The sequence below is a fragment of the Microplitis demolitor genome, chromosome 1 (assembly GCF_026212275.2).
Source record: "Microplitis demolitor isolate Queensland-Clemson2020A chromosome 1, iyMicDemo2.1a, whole genome shotgun sequence".
In the NCBI taxonomy this organism is placed as follows: Eukaryota; Metazoa; Arthropoda; class Insecta; order Hymenoptera; family Braconidae; genus Microplitis; species Microplitis demolitor.
In genome coordinates, this window is record NC_068545.1 from 5,889,920 (window position 1) to 5,904,714 (window position 14,795).

At 27.5% G+C, this 14,795-nt stretch overlaps 2 protein-coding genes across 3 annotated transcripts; both read right to left on the minus strand.

Moving 5' to 3' along the window:
- Nucleotides 1–3,588: 3,588 nt before the first annotated feature.
- On the minus strand, nucleotides 3,589–8,319 carry LOC103569579 (nuclear transcription factor Y subunit gamma). 2 transcript variants are annotated; one of them, XM_008546928.2, is made up of 5 exons: nucleotides 7,930–8,319; nucleotides 7,357–7,489; nucleotides 5,875–6,342; nucleotides 4,176–4,301; nucleotides 3,589–3,900 (listed from the first exon to the last, which is right to left on the minus strand). In XM_008546928.2, the coding sequence occupies exons 1-5, from the start codon at nucleotides 7,950–7,952 to the stop codon at nucleotides 3,727–3,729; spliced, it is 924 nt and encodes a 307-aa protein (XP_008545150.1). In that variant the 5' UTR covers nucleotides 7,953–8,319; the 3' UTR covers nucleotides 3,589–3,726. The 2 variants fall into 2 exon arrangements, with proteins under 2 accessions (XP_008545150.1, XP_008545149.1); XM_008546927.2 differs by having other exon boundaries at nucleotides 4,176–4,343.
- A 2,368-nt stretch (nucleotides 8,320–10,687) lies between these two features.
- Nucleotides 10,688–14,384, minus strand: LOC103569594 (intraflagellar transport protein 52 homolog). The gene is made up of 6 exons (XM_008546951.3): nucleotides 14,021–14,384; nucleotides 13,388–13,605; nucleotides 13,181–13,289; nucleotides 12,825–13,107; nucleotides 11,054–11,302; nucleotides 10,688–10,960 (listed from the first exon to the last, which is right to left on the minus strand). The coding sequence occupies exons 1-6, from the start codon at nucleotides 14,146–14,148 to the stop codon at nucleotides 10,688–10,690; spliced, it is 1,260 nt and encodes a 419-aa protein (XP_008545173.1). The 5' UTR covers nucleotides 14,149–14,384.
- Between the last annotated feature and the right edge of the window lie 411 nt (nucleotides 14,385–14,795).

A 14,795-nucleotide genomic window follows, 5' to 3' on the forward strand; every position in this document is an offset into this window, starting at 1 on the left:
AAAAACTGACTTTCCTAAAAAGTTCTAATAAAAGTCCAAAAATTTTTTCAAACCATTTTTAATTTTTTTTTGTCTCATGCCTGAATAGTTCTGGGGAGAGTCGTAAATGTTCATAATTCCTAATTAATTCCTTTTTTTTTTTGTAATCCCTGAATTAAAAAAATAATTTAGAATGATTCAAAAGAATTTGAAATGATTTGAAACAATTCGAATCTACTAATATATATATATATATACAATTAACATGGAGTAAATCATTTTTTTTAATCAGAGATGTTCTTCAAACTCAAAAAATTGTCAAATCATATTATTTTTGCTCAAAAAAAGAAAAACCAAAGGGGCATGAAAGCCTTCAGTTGAAAATTGTTCACTTTCTAATTTTTTCAAAGTTCCAAAAATGTTAAAGTTAAAGTTCGGAATTGTCGCAATTTTTGAAGTTCACTCGGCTGCCCAATTTCAAAATACAGTAACTGACAAAAATAAAATTTTTGAAATATGCTAATAATGTTCACAAAACTCCAGTGGAACTAAAAACTAAAAAATCAATTTTGAAAAATTTGTCCCTTACTGTGTTTTGAAATTGGGCAGCCGCACTGTCATGAACGTTTTTAAAACAAATTTTTTTTTACACGGGTAGATATATAAATATATAAATATATGAAGTGATCGAGTACTAGTTCCTTGATCAGGTAGTGAGTATTTTACCTTAGTTGGGTTGTTATTAAAATTCTTAAAACAGAACAGGATATTAAATTCGAAAAGTAGAAAAATTAAAAAAATATTTTTGAAAATCAAAAGATACGCAAGTATATTATACTTAAAAAGATGTTTGAATTTTGAGTTAAATAAAGATTAGTTTTTTAGTGATGGATAAGTGCAAGGTCTAGTCCCGTAATCTAAGTATGGCTAATCCTTGCAGGCGTTTTCTTCACGGTCCATCGAACTTGGGCTATTCCACCGTAGAAAATAAATGAGACCAACTGAGGTAAAAAAAAAAAAAAAATAAATAAATATATAAAAAGAATAAAGCACTAAAGAGCTGAAACTCTACAAATACAAACAACCTTTTAGTCCATAAACAAATCAAACAAAACGTTAATCGTCTGCGACCTGGACATTTTAGTAGTCTTTACTTTTAACTTTAATGACTTTTAAAATTAAATAATGTCATACTTGACATTAATTATAAATTATAAATTAAAAAAAAAATTTTAGTAGATTTCATAGTCATTTTTCATGACGGAATTTTTTAAAAAATTTGCTACCTCTAGACTCAGCTCGACGAGCTGAGTCAGGACATACATATGATTCAAAAGTTTATATATTTATACGATAGAACGCGGCGTGTCACAATAGCGTCCACAATTCTTAATCGATCTCAATGAAACTCAGCACACATTTTCTGTAGACGATTTCCAAGATCGAGTTCAAAGATGAGCAAAATCGGTCAATTAGTTTAGAAGTTGTAGCATTTCAAAATTTTTAAATTGTCAAAAATTCATATCTTTACTAATTCGTTCTTCAATAACTTTTGAATGTGACAACTTATCGAATTTCTTAAAAATGTATCTGAAAGCTCTTTAAATAAGCTTTAATTTTCATGCCTACATATGCCTAGACCAAAGAAATTACTTATCTTACTACTCATTGTATGAAATTTTGCTATTGCATTCGTTTTTGATGATGTTCAAAAAAACTTTTTTATGACCTTCCCAATATCTCCGATTCTGGTTACATACTTTTTACATATATATCTATTTATACATATAGATATCATGAAATCTACTTCCATTTCGGCTGCCAAATTTCCTTTTTTTTCTTTTTCAATTTTATATGATGGACCAACTACATTTATTTCAAAAGTATAAGTTTGCTAAAGGTGTGTGCCCTTAAATTGACTCACACTCGTACTTAATACATAATATTTCATCCCCTTCGACATTCATCTATGCACACAATTATTTTTATGTGCTCCCTAGTCCTCAGCAGAGAAAGACGTATGTATGTATGTATATATATAATGCATTAAATTGGTGTATATCATGGGTATATATATATGACTAACCCACACATCTTAATACACAGCATTATAGAGTGTAATACATGGACACACATACATAGGCAGCTGTCACCTTACACCATGGAGAAGGCATGGGGCTGGAGCGTAGCGGCCATTCTCAACTTATCTCTAGGATCTTTGTAAACATGTCGTGAAATCCGAGTACCTCGCCAGTGGCGTAGACTGTAGTAGGGTGGTTACAGAAAAAAGACTAAAAAGATAAAATAATAATAATAATAAAAGAAAATGTGTGTATGAGGCAAAGATATTGGATGTAGATGTTGATGTATGAGAATGTGTACATATATACTTTATAAATAAAGTATGAGTGTGGATTTTAAAGCTGAGCTAATGTAAGTGCATACTTTGCTTCGAAAATTATATATATATATATATATATATATATATATATATATATATTGCTAAACCTATCTCATACTATGTACACACCCAACCCCATGCCACGAGATGCCAAGTACGTTTCCCTAGCAACTGAAATCATCCCTCTATCTTATCATTGGCGCGAATATATATATACATGTATATATATTTCTTTTAGCTACATAGTACAATTCATATTTTGATGCATTTTAAATATACATACTACTAATTTGAATATTTTAATAATTGTGATAAGTAGCAGACGTCAGAAAATTTTTTAGTTTTTACAAACTTGTGAGTAAAATAAAATTTTTTGAATGGGGAAAAAATATATTTTTTATTTTTTGATATGGAATTTTTATGTAATTTATTTTTTTATAAAAAAACATTTTTTTAAAATGATACATAAGTTAACAGACACTTAGCAATTTTCGGATTTTTTTTTCAAGTCAATTAAAAAAAAAAAAAAAAGTAAAAATATGCACATGTAGAAAATTTTAAAAACTAGAGGTGCAATTATTTTTAGTATTTTTTTTTTTTTTATAATTTGTCGTTTTTAAAAAAATCTAAAAATTATTAGACGTCGAAACTTGAGTATAATTTTTTAATGCCTGCTACTTTAAGTACCACGAATAATTTAAGAGATAATTAACCCTTTGTTAATTGTTCTGAAATAAAATAATATTACTATTATTATTTGTTGTATTGAATAATAAATTAATGAGAAATAAAAATGGTTGGATAATAAAATAAGTTGGTGGTTTTAGCGGTGGCCAAAGAAGGTATAGTAGTTGAGAGGTAGTCCGGACGGGACTAGCAGACAAGACCGCAGCATCGTGAAACATAATACAAGTTGCACCAGTACAGCAAATCTCAGGGCCTTGTTCGATCAAGCATATGAAGCAGCTTCGACCAGTACGGCTAGGCGACGCACGAATCAGATTACATCTTGAGCCCACTGCTTATCTTTATTCTTTACGTCATCTCACATCAATTCACTTGATTTCGCATGAATGATGTCCATGCTATGTATATATGTGTGTGTGTGTGTGTGTGTGTGTATGTGCACATATGTATGTATTTTATTGAATAGTTCGGGGACCACTTGGCCACTTAATTCTAAGAACTCGGGAGTCGTTACTCGCGGGTTAATTTAAAAAATTTTTTATTTTCTTACCGTACAATCTTATGATTATGTCTTAATTCTTAGATTTATTTATTACTTCTATTATTTAAATTTATTTAGATTTTATTCAGATGTTTTAGTATTATTTTTATAGCTCTGGTTATTCATTATCAGTGCCATTGGTTTGTAGATATACTGGTGTCTGACCACTTCCGGCTACTTGAATTATTTGAGGCTGTGCTGCGATTGGTGCTGCTTGGATTATTATCGGTTGACTACTACCACCTTGCACTTGCATTCTTATCATTTGAAGCTGCTGCGGTGTCAATTGAATCTGATGAATAATTTATTTACTATTTAGTTCCACAATATTAATAAATCTTTTTTTTTATAAAAAAAAAATTAATCCTTCGATAGTCACTGAGGGTACGATTTTTTTAAATCTTTAAAAATTGATTTTATTAACAGGAAGTTGACTAATCTCATACCCTAGTGACTTTTGTTTTTAATTTTAAAGTGACGGATTGATAATTCTGGACAAGAATTAAATTTTTTTTTATGCGTAGTGGTAAATAAATGAGTAGAAGTAATTATTTATTTATTACTTACAGGTATTTGTTGAATATCACCATTAGGGGTAACAATTTGTTGTACTATTTGAATTCCACCGCTCTGTGAGGGTGGTGATGGCGTTTGTTGAAGTTGTATTACCTGTTGACCCGATTGTTGAGGATTCTGCACAGTTATTGTCTGTGTTGTAGTTGCGTGAGATGAATTCTATTTAATTATACAAGTGCTCTTTACATCATTAATTTATAAATTAACTAACAGCCTCATTCTCATGGATGTGGATTTATTTTTTTAATTACAAACTTTGAAATTGACATTTAAAAGCTACCGTGAAAAATCAAAATTCTACTGAACTAAATAATTAAACAAAGAAGTAAATAACTTTTTTTTTTAAATATAAAAAAAGAGCACTTATATATTTTTTTTATAAACTGTATACTACACAGAAAAAAAGACTTCTAGTCCTAAAGAAATTTTGTTTTTTCATTTCATAGCACAAAATTCTTTTTTTCTGAGTTTCAACTTTTAATAATTATTTTATAAACAAAAAATTATTTATTTGTAAACTTATTGAATAATTAAATGAAATTAACTAAAATATATTTTATTTTACATTGAAAGTCGGCAGTATTTGATTTACATATTTAATATTATTATGATAGTACATTGTGTGACGAAAGATAAAACAAAACGATTTCAGACTGGGGTGAGATTGACTGAAATCACCTGCATGAAATCGTGTTTCATCCTGAGTTACACAGAATATTTATCATGATTATCTTGCATTGGAACGTAAAATTTCATTGTCAGTAGTCAGAAACATATTAGTTTAAGACCAAATATTAGCGTAAGTGTAAATTGTCATTTTCAATTTATAATTAAGCAGAAACTATAAGTGCTATTCATTATTCACACTAATTTTTAAAAAAATTAATCACAGTCAGAACTGTCATTCACGCTAATAAAATTATTGGTCTGAAATTACTATTAAACAAATGACAAGTACCAGAGTTTAAATTACGAATGTCTTCAGTCAGCGGGCAGAAACATCCCTGATAGCCACACTTTAAATATAGTTGCTCAGCTAGTTCTGCAGTGAAACATTTTCGGCGAACTTAACGACAAGTTTCTGATAAGCCTTGGCTGGATAATACTTGCATGCAAGTTGATGCAAATCAACTGCCGTCATCTGAATGTAATTTGACAGAAAAACTTGCCGTCAATTTTAAGTGAAACTTTCAATCAACTTAATATCATTGTCTGACAGTAACACTTGTAGTCAAATTGAATTCAAGTTACAGATAGTTTACTGTCAACCCAAAGGTAGCTTCTTGCTCTCCAACACTTTCCTTTAAATTGGTTTCAGAAAACGGCAGTAACTTGAAGTTAACTTGTGATTAAGGCGGCTATCAGGGATTATTTTCACCATACCTGCACCGAAAATTTAAATTCCTGTCCTGTTTAGAGGGAAGAAAGTCGTTTTTTTTTTTTTATGAGAAAACAAATGAAAAAAATTTGCACATGTGTCATTTTTCCTACAAACAGAAGCACAAATTTAAACTTCCAGGTACAGTTCTGGTAAATACAGTAATTCTACTCGCTGACAAGGCATTCAAAATTTACACGTTTGCTCATATTAATTTGCCGCATAAGACTAAAATTAGTTTGTTTCGACTGGCTGTAGAGAGACTAAAACTTTAAGTTTCAATGCTGGTATTATAAAAAATACGAAACTTACCTGGTCTACAGAATTAGCAATCGGCATATTGATGGTCTGTATTTGACCAGTAGGTGGTTGTACAATTTGTATCGACTGTGCAGCTCCATTATTTTGTACATTTTGATTGTTGGATTGCTGCTGTGCCAATTGAAAGTAATAATGAACTTGATCAGAATTCATTGACGTACGTACAACATTATCCGCTTGCGCTTTGCTCTGTTTCAATTCATCTCGCGGTACAATGTCTATCAAAAAATCAAACTGATCGTATTTTGTAATAGCCATTGCGATGTCATTTCTTTGTAATGTACGTCTTTTATTGTCTTCTGTGTGTATCCACGCCCTCAATGTTAACTCATGAATAAATATTTCAGCAGCTTTTGAAAATAACATCGGGGCTTCAGCGCTTATCATTTTAACATCACCATCAAGTTTCATTATTTTTTTTATCCTCGCCAATGGTAATGATTGTGTTTTTAGATCATTCTGTATTAATTTTAAAAAATTTACAATTAATTTCATACTTCATCAGCTATTTTTCAGATAGCAAAATGTCTTGATAAGTTCTGAATGAGTTCCTATTTATGATTTGGACGTCTCATCAACATCTTAAAGAAGTCTTTCAGAAGTTCTCAAGATGTCGAATGAGCCACCTAGCGATCTCAGTAAGACGTCTTTAAAAAGACTTCCTAAAGAGTTTTTTTTTTCTGACTTCGTAAATAAGACTTCATTATGAATTTACCATGACGTTTTTAAGGAGCTCTTAATTTTGACTTCATAAAGAAGTTTAAAAATAAATATACATTTAGACGTCACAAAACTGACGTCTTATTTATGGAGTCTTCAAGAACTCTTAATTAAGAGTTCTTAAGTGACACCTTCAAGAATTCATTGTTAGACTTCTTGAGGACAACTTCAAAAAGACGTAAAGCAGTCATTCAGTCTTGAATGCTATCTGGGTTCATGGTAAATGCACTGGGTAAAAAAATATAATTACTCTATAAATTATTACGTCTTACACTATTATATATAAAGTAATTGTAATATTTTTTTAACCAGCATAAAAATAAATATGATCCTGAAGTTAGCAGATAATTAATCATTTTCAGAATTTTTTTTCCACAAATCAACGACAAAAACACAAAAACTCAAAATATGCACATGTAAAAAATTTTAAAAACTACAGGTGCAATTTTTACAAATATTTTTTTTTTATAATTAACTGTTTAAAAACAAAAATCAAAAACATAATTAGACGTCGGCTAACAGTATCATAAATAAATATGGCAATAAAGTTAGCAGACATTTACCAATATTTGGATTTTTTTAACAAAAAAATAAATATTATAAAAAATATTTTGAAAAATTGCACTTATAGTTTATCAAATTTATTGCATGTGCACTTTTTTAGAATATTTTTTTTTATTAGTTATGTGGTAAAAAAGCTTATTTAAATTTCAAATGCCTTCTAACTTTACTATCATAAATGAATAATCTTACACTAGTAATTTTTTTAATTTCCTCAGCAACTTTTGGCCAGAATGTCGTCAACGCTTGTTGTGCTTCTGAATTCCCTGGTGATGAGATTTGTAAATCTCCATTAGAATCTCCTTCAACTTCACTGTCTTGATTTCTATATAAATTAAAATTCATAATAATTATTACTATTATTATTATTAATAGAGAAAAAATTATAATTTTATGTAATTTACGTAATTTTTCATAAACATTTTCACTGAAAAATTTTAATTTCATTAAAAATTAAAAAAAAAAAAAGAATTTAAAAAATTTCTTGTAATTTTTGCGTTTTGAATAAAAAAAATAATTTAAATATTAAAGTAGATAATTAAAAAATTTGTGTTTACAAAATAAAAACAAACATCTCTGTTTACACCGCGAACGATAATTTGAATTCAAAACGAGATAATAATAAAAAAATAATAATAAACAAGTGAAGATAAAAATAAATATTTATAATTAATTTTTAAATGACATATGTAACAAAACAATAATAAAAAATAAAACTACTGGCAATATAACCTAAAAATAATTAAAATGAGTTTCAAAACTTACGCGTTTACGAAAAATAGGGACATGTTTGTTTATTTATAAGTTATAAGAGAGAGATAAAGAATCAAATTCTTCGAATGATTAAAAATTAAATTGATAAATGAATAAGCTTGGGCCAAATATTTGCGCCGGAAATTTCGCCAATCGCCGTCTTTCAATCACACTCAATAGGACTGCAATATAAAATCCTCAAGAGCTGTTTCAATCACTTGCGAATAATGAAAACTTCGTATAATTTTAATAATTGGTACAGATTTTAAAAAAACAATCACATATACCAGGCACTAAAATACTGAATAATTAGCCAATTGAATTTAAATATTTTTACACCCGCAAATTAACAATCGTCATTTTATTGTCATGAAAAATCGGCTTAAGTCCACACGCGCGTCATTCAAGATGTCGCTTGTGACTAATGACATAAGTTTTTGTTTATTATGATATATATGAGTGTGAATGTTATGAATGTAAATGTAACTAACTAGTGGGAATTTTGAAAATTTTATAATAAATAAATAAAATATAATACTAAAGTTAGCGGACGCCTAATAATTTTTGGATTTTTTTTTAACTATAAATAAAAAAAAAAAAAATATTTTTAAAAAATTGCACCTACAGTTTTTAAAATTTTCTACACGTGCATATTTTTAGATTTTATTTATTTTGTGATTAAATTGTAGAAAAAAAAATTCGAAAATGTTAATTGTAGGCTAACTTCAGAACCATAAATAAAATGTGAGTAGAAAAAACATTAAAAAATACGTATTTAGTTAATCGAAAAATCAGCGCGCGCATTTTTTTGAATGTCTTATTTAAATTAATTTATTTATTTATTTGAAATTTTTAAATTGCCTCACAATTTACACACGAGTGTGAATGTAGCAGATAAGACAAATTTCAAATTTTTAATAAACAAATTAAACAATTAAAAAATAAAAATTAAAAATTATACGCATACCGATTTTTAAATTTAACAACCGCGCATTTATTATTTTTATTCGATTTACATTTCGTTCATTTCTTTCTATGGTCTGTTCGGATTCTTCGCTCTGCGTACTGGGGCGCTTGCATATACCCAGAAAATTTAAATTCATAATTAAATTTAATTAGTAGAAAAAAAGTGAATTACCGATTAAAAAAAAGGTATTAATTATTGGTGTATTGATTAAAGTGAAATTTAAGTGAAACAAATCTTAGTATTTCGAATCGATCATTAATTAATAGAAATTAATGTTAATTCCGTGTGCGAAAAAAGCGTCAAAGTACCCTAAGGTGGCGGGTCCGAACACACCAATAGAAATAGAACAACAAAAAATATATAATTAATGAATTATTTTAAATATATTTACATATATATATGGGCCGTAGTCCCGTGTCTCTAATCTGTCTCGTAGTTTCTCTTGCAGTCTCGTAGACACAAGACTACGGCCCATATATACATATGTATAAACATATTTAAAATATATATGTGTATATATACACTGATAATTAATTCATTTTTTTTAATAGGTTCACTTGTTTTCTACTAATTAAATTTAATTATGAATTTAAAACTTTCCGGGTATATTGGAAGCGCCCCAGTGCGCCGGGCGGGGAATCCGAACAGACCACTAGATTACAACAATTACAAAAGTCTCCTATATATTCACAATCATTTGTTATTTATTATTCATCACTCGTACATAGACATAACTATAATTTATTTTTCATTAGTGTCAGTGCGCCATATAATAGAGTATTTTTTTTTTGTCAGTAGTAAAATATATGACATCTGACAAATTTAAATGACTAATAAATATAGTATGTAATTAATAAAATAAAATTTTAAAAAACGCGCAAGTAAAAAATTAATAAGTGCTTTTTTAAAAATATTTTTTTTTTTTTTTATTTATACTTACTCTACTTTTTTATAATTTTAAATTTGTCTGATGTCTGCTACATTCACACTTGTAAAATTTCTCAATTAATTATAAGGGGCACCACTAATGTGACTGTCTGAAGAAAGTTAATTTTTTTATAGAAAACTATTGCACATAATATTTTAACGTTCTAAATATATATTTGTAGATATATAATAAATGCATAATAAAATTTTTGAACCAAAAAATTGATAATTCACTGAGTTATTCACAATTTCTCAAGGCTTCCAAAAAAAATCCCTCCTCCCCTCCCCACTGCAGTGATAGCGACCTCCAAATGCATGAAATAAGAAAATTAAAAAATCTATTAAACTCAACAGTATTTCCCGTATTATGACCCTCGGGCTAAGAAAAAAATTCAAATTTAACAAAATGACGGAGTTTTTAAAAAAAGTTTCAAATTTCGCGCGAAAATTTGATGATTATTGACCTGCCAAAATTCTATTTTTGATCCGGTTGGAAAACTGGAGGTTCATGGTACATAGAAAAATCTATAATAGTAGTTGCACTAAGAATCAAATCGATCAGATGATTTGTCTTCGAGTTATAAATGCAGCAATTTTGAAAAATGTATTTTCGAAAACCAATAAGCGGCTGCTCTTTAGATGACTGTAACTCAAAAAAACTATTCAAGATATGCATTTAAAATTGTAGTATGTTATTTATCAAGGTATAGACTATCGAAATATGCAAGAAAAATTGATTTTTTCAAAATTTCACACTATTGGCGTTCCTTGAAAAAAAGATTTACTATTTAATTTTCTTAATTTAAAAATATAATAAAATTTATTATAGTTAATAATTATGTACATATTTATTATTAGATAAATATATATATTATATTAATTAGGCATTGCTTTAAAACTACTAAGTTTTTGAAAAACGTAATTTAAAATTTCTTTTGACGTAGGAATATCAGATGACGTATTGATTCGAATTATTTCACCAAATTCTCTTATGTAGTAATCAAGCTCAGACTCATTAGATGGATCTTTTGTTGACAAGTATTTATTTGTTAGTTGAGATAATTTGAGAAGGTCAGAACTGAATTCTTCATCAAGATCAAATAATTCTAGGGCTGGTGGCTGGAGTTCTTGAAAACTTGGCGGGAAAACCTGTTATTTTAATTAACTTTTATTATAATCCCATTGCATGAATTACTTGAATCATTTTTTTTTTAATTAGTAATTATTTAATGGTTTAATTACCGAAGCTTGAGTTGGAGGTAATGGAGTCTCAAAATGTGGCTTAATTAGAGTCAGTGGCTCATGTTTAACACCCAGAAGTTCATATGAATTTATACATTCTGGTACCATTGACAAATTTATCGAATAAAAATGATGTTTAAATAATTTTGTGTATTCACGAGGAATGTCAATAGTATCTAGATCTTGAGTACAAACTTTTGGTTCGTCTGCTAATTGTGTTATGTCTGGCACAAAATTATACTCCGAGTACTGCAATTCAATTCATTAATTAAATAAATAAATAAATAAATAATTATTAAAAGAAACTGTAACAAAATAAAGGCAGAATTTTGCTACAGTTTACTTTTAATTAAATATTATAAAATACAAAAAATATGCTGGATAGAAGCATCGGCTTTGGATACTACATCATTTGTGGACATTTTATATTTTATATTCAAATATGAAATATATAAAAAATATTTTAAATATTTTCCCGTTTTGTTCAAATCATCGAAGAAATGTTTAGTGCCCAATCCAAGTATTTTAATTTCCAAAACCAGTACATTGAAAAAAAAATGAAACTCGAAAAATCAAAATTATGAGTGGCTGCCGATTAAGTTAAATTTAGATTTTAAACTTGAAATTTTTTTTAGATTATTCTGTATTTATTAACCCATAGATTTTGATAATAACAGTATAGGCTGCACTGTAAAAAATCGGGAGTGAATTCGGAGTTATTACACGGAGAAAAAATTAAGTAATTTTTACTAAATTTGAAAAAAAAAATTACAATCCGAGAAGTAATCTTGAAACGTTAAAAATAAATCAAAACTTGTACAAAACTCAAAGTAAAAATTACAACATATTATTTAGAATAATAATTTCTGTTGATTATAAAAATTACTGCATTCAAAATAAAATTTACTAGCGACAAATAAAAATTATAATGTACCAATACTTTTGACTATTGTACTTAATAAATATTAGTTAACGCGCTTTGTGAAAGATGTATTCTGCCGAGTAATTTTTACAATTCAGATAATAATTTTCACAATCTCAAATAGTAATTTTATTTCTCGGAGTAGCAATTTGTCTTACCGATATTCTAAAATGTACAGTACCTACGTAGAATTACATTGGAGATGTAATATTTATCAACTACGAAACAAAAATTCCGACTAATGTACTAACTTTTAATAATTCTAATAACAATTTCTACTTTTTGTAATATTGAACTATTTTTATATGAATAAGTAAATATTGATTTTTCCCAAGCAAAAATTTAACGAAGCTGTATTACAATTATTATGATAAGTGAAAATTACAATCTAGATAGTAATAATTGAAATAACAAATTAATTTTCTACAAACCATCGTAATTTTTTTTTATGGATTATAATTATTATTTGATTTTGACCTGCATTTTTCTCCGTGTACAGATTTTATTTAAATCTGAATTCACTCCGTCACTCGGAGTTCCGGAGTTTTTAAAAAAATCACTGCGCATAAGCAGTAAATAGGGAGTTTGTCTTTTTAACGGAATGATTTTAGAGGGATCTGAATTTTATTTCAATTCACATTTACTCCGATTCAGAGTTTTAATATTAAAATAAACTTCCATTCAAAGTAAAGTTCACTTTTCATTAATCTCGAATTTAATCCGGGTTCACTCTGAAAATTTTTTACAGTTTACACCTTTCCTAGTTTTGAATTCAAAGCGATATGTTGATTAGTTTTTGTAGTTTTATTTTTTCTGTCATTCAACTCTTTAAATATTTAAATATCTTACATCAACGTCATCAAAGTGAAATTCTTTCGACAGTTGTTCTTTAGATCGAAAAAATTCAAATATCATTTCTCTCAATGCGTCATTGTGCTCCTTGTCTATATAAGAATCTGTAAGTAATCTTGATGATCCAAGAACGACTAATTTTCCAGAGCTTGCTGGTGAATGATAATAAGCACAAACTGGGCGATTTGTAGGTATTGCCATCGTGCCACTTGATAATGCGACAACTGATGGCTGTACGACATTCAATGTTGCGCCATACGGATAGATAAAGTTCATGTTACTAAAGAAAAAAAATTATTCTGCATGATTAATGAATTTTTAAATTTTCAAAAGTAAAAACTCAGATATCTTACGTCACTTCATCACGATTTTTGACGAACCGCGACTTATTAGATAAACCCTGAGAAATTGTACATTCTTTAGGGTGTAATGTACGATTATAATTAATTCTAACAACACTATCTGCAATAAAAAAATTTAAATTTTAAAATTCAAGTGTCAGAATTAATAAACGTTCTAATAAATTTGGTAATTATAATTGTCAGCAAAATTAATCATACCATTATTGACCATTATTCCAAACTCTTCAAGTAAAAAATTGATATTTGTATTGAATTTATTTTCACCACCTTCACCTAACATTACTAAAACATTTTTTCCGCTATTTATGAACCCTCTTATCGAATCCATTTCTAATTCTGTAAATTTATTACGTGGTTCTGGTAATACTAATAAATCTCCACTTGCTAATGATTCTTCTGATAAGACATCAGTATTTCTGTAACAAAAAAATTATTATTAATTTTAATATAAAAAATTTGAAAAACGGGTGACCTGTGGGCCAACCCCAAAATTTCCTTTTTTTTTCAAGCTCAACGAGCTCAAAACGTTACTATATGGTAAGCTTTTGATCTCTTTAAATTCAAAATGTTGAGATCTGATGAAAACTCGATTTTCAAATATCGGACCAAAATTAATTTTCTGAATTTTCAATTTTCACAGCGGAAAGTTAACAATTTTTTAATTAAATATACAATCGTACATAAATGGAGAGTGATATAAAAATTTTGATTTCTGTGTAAGTAAATCATGAAAAATTAATAAATAGTTTTTATAGTTTTGAAAAATACTGAATGGTGATACAAATAAAATTATAATTTTTATTATTACAAATTAAAATTTAAAAAACTTACTCTAAAAATTTCCATTTAGGTTTTAATTTCCTCTGCAATATTTTAAATTCATCATTCAAACGCCTTTCATTTTTCGAAGAATCGAAAATAATTAATTGCGAGTCTTCATTACTAATTATTGAACTCATTTTCAAAACTTAGAATTCCAGTAAAATATTTTACGTCACCACAATTTAAATTCACTTGTAAATAATTCAAATAATGAAATTAAAGTATACTTTTAATTTTAAAAAAAACTCAAGTTCATTTTTTTTTTATTTACATATTATCATGTTATTAAATATGTAGATTACAATGTTATACATTTTCGTTGCCAAGGGTTACTAAATTCGTATCAATGTCAAATACCACCAAGATATTGGTTAAAATTTAAGCCAATGAAAATAACTTGTAAGTTATGAGGATGTAGCTAACAACTGTCAATGTTAAAAATTTTAAAATAAATAAATAAAATGCAAGTAGAAAAAAAAATAAAAAAATACGTATTTACATAAATGAAAAACCAGTACGTGCATTTTTTTAAATTTCATTATTTTAATTCACATATCTATTTATTTAAAATTTTTAAACTGTTGTGCCTGCTACATTCGCACTCACGTGAATGTTCAGACATAATAAATTTTGACTACAAATAATAAAATTTTATTTATAATAAATAAACTAAGCAATTAAAAATTTTAAAATAAAAAAAATGCACATACTGATTTTCAAATTCTGTAAACGCGCATTTTTTTATTTTCATTCGATTTACATTTTATTCACTTCTCATTCTTCA

Bases quoted from the DNA above. Each gene is read 5' to 3' on its own strand.
- LOC103569579 (XM_008546927.2), bottom strand. From the start codon at position 7,952: ATGTCCCTATTTTTCGTAAACGC. The intron at 7,490-7,929 runs GTAAGTTTTGAA...TAATTTATATAG, and splicing joins TCCCTATTTTTCGTAAACGC to AAATCAAGACAGTGAAGTTG. The intron at 6,343-7,356 runs GTAAGATTATTC...AAATTAATACAG, and splicing joins AAATTAAAAAAATTACTAGT to AATGATCTAAAAACACAATC.
- LOC103569594 (XM_008546951.3), bottom strand. From the start codon at position 14,148: ATGAGTTCAATAATTAGTAATGAAGACTCGCAATTAATTATTTTCGAT. The intron at 13,606-14,020 runs GTAAGTTTTTTA...TTTTTGTTACAG, and splicing joins CCTAAATGGAAATTTTTAGA to AAATACTGATGTCTTATCAG. The intron at 10,961-11,053 runs GTAATTAAACCA...TTAAAATAACAG, and splicing joins TACCTCCAACTCAAGCTTCG to GTTTTCCCGCCAAGTTTTCA.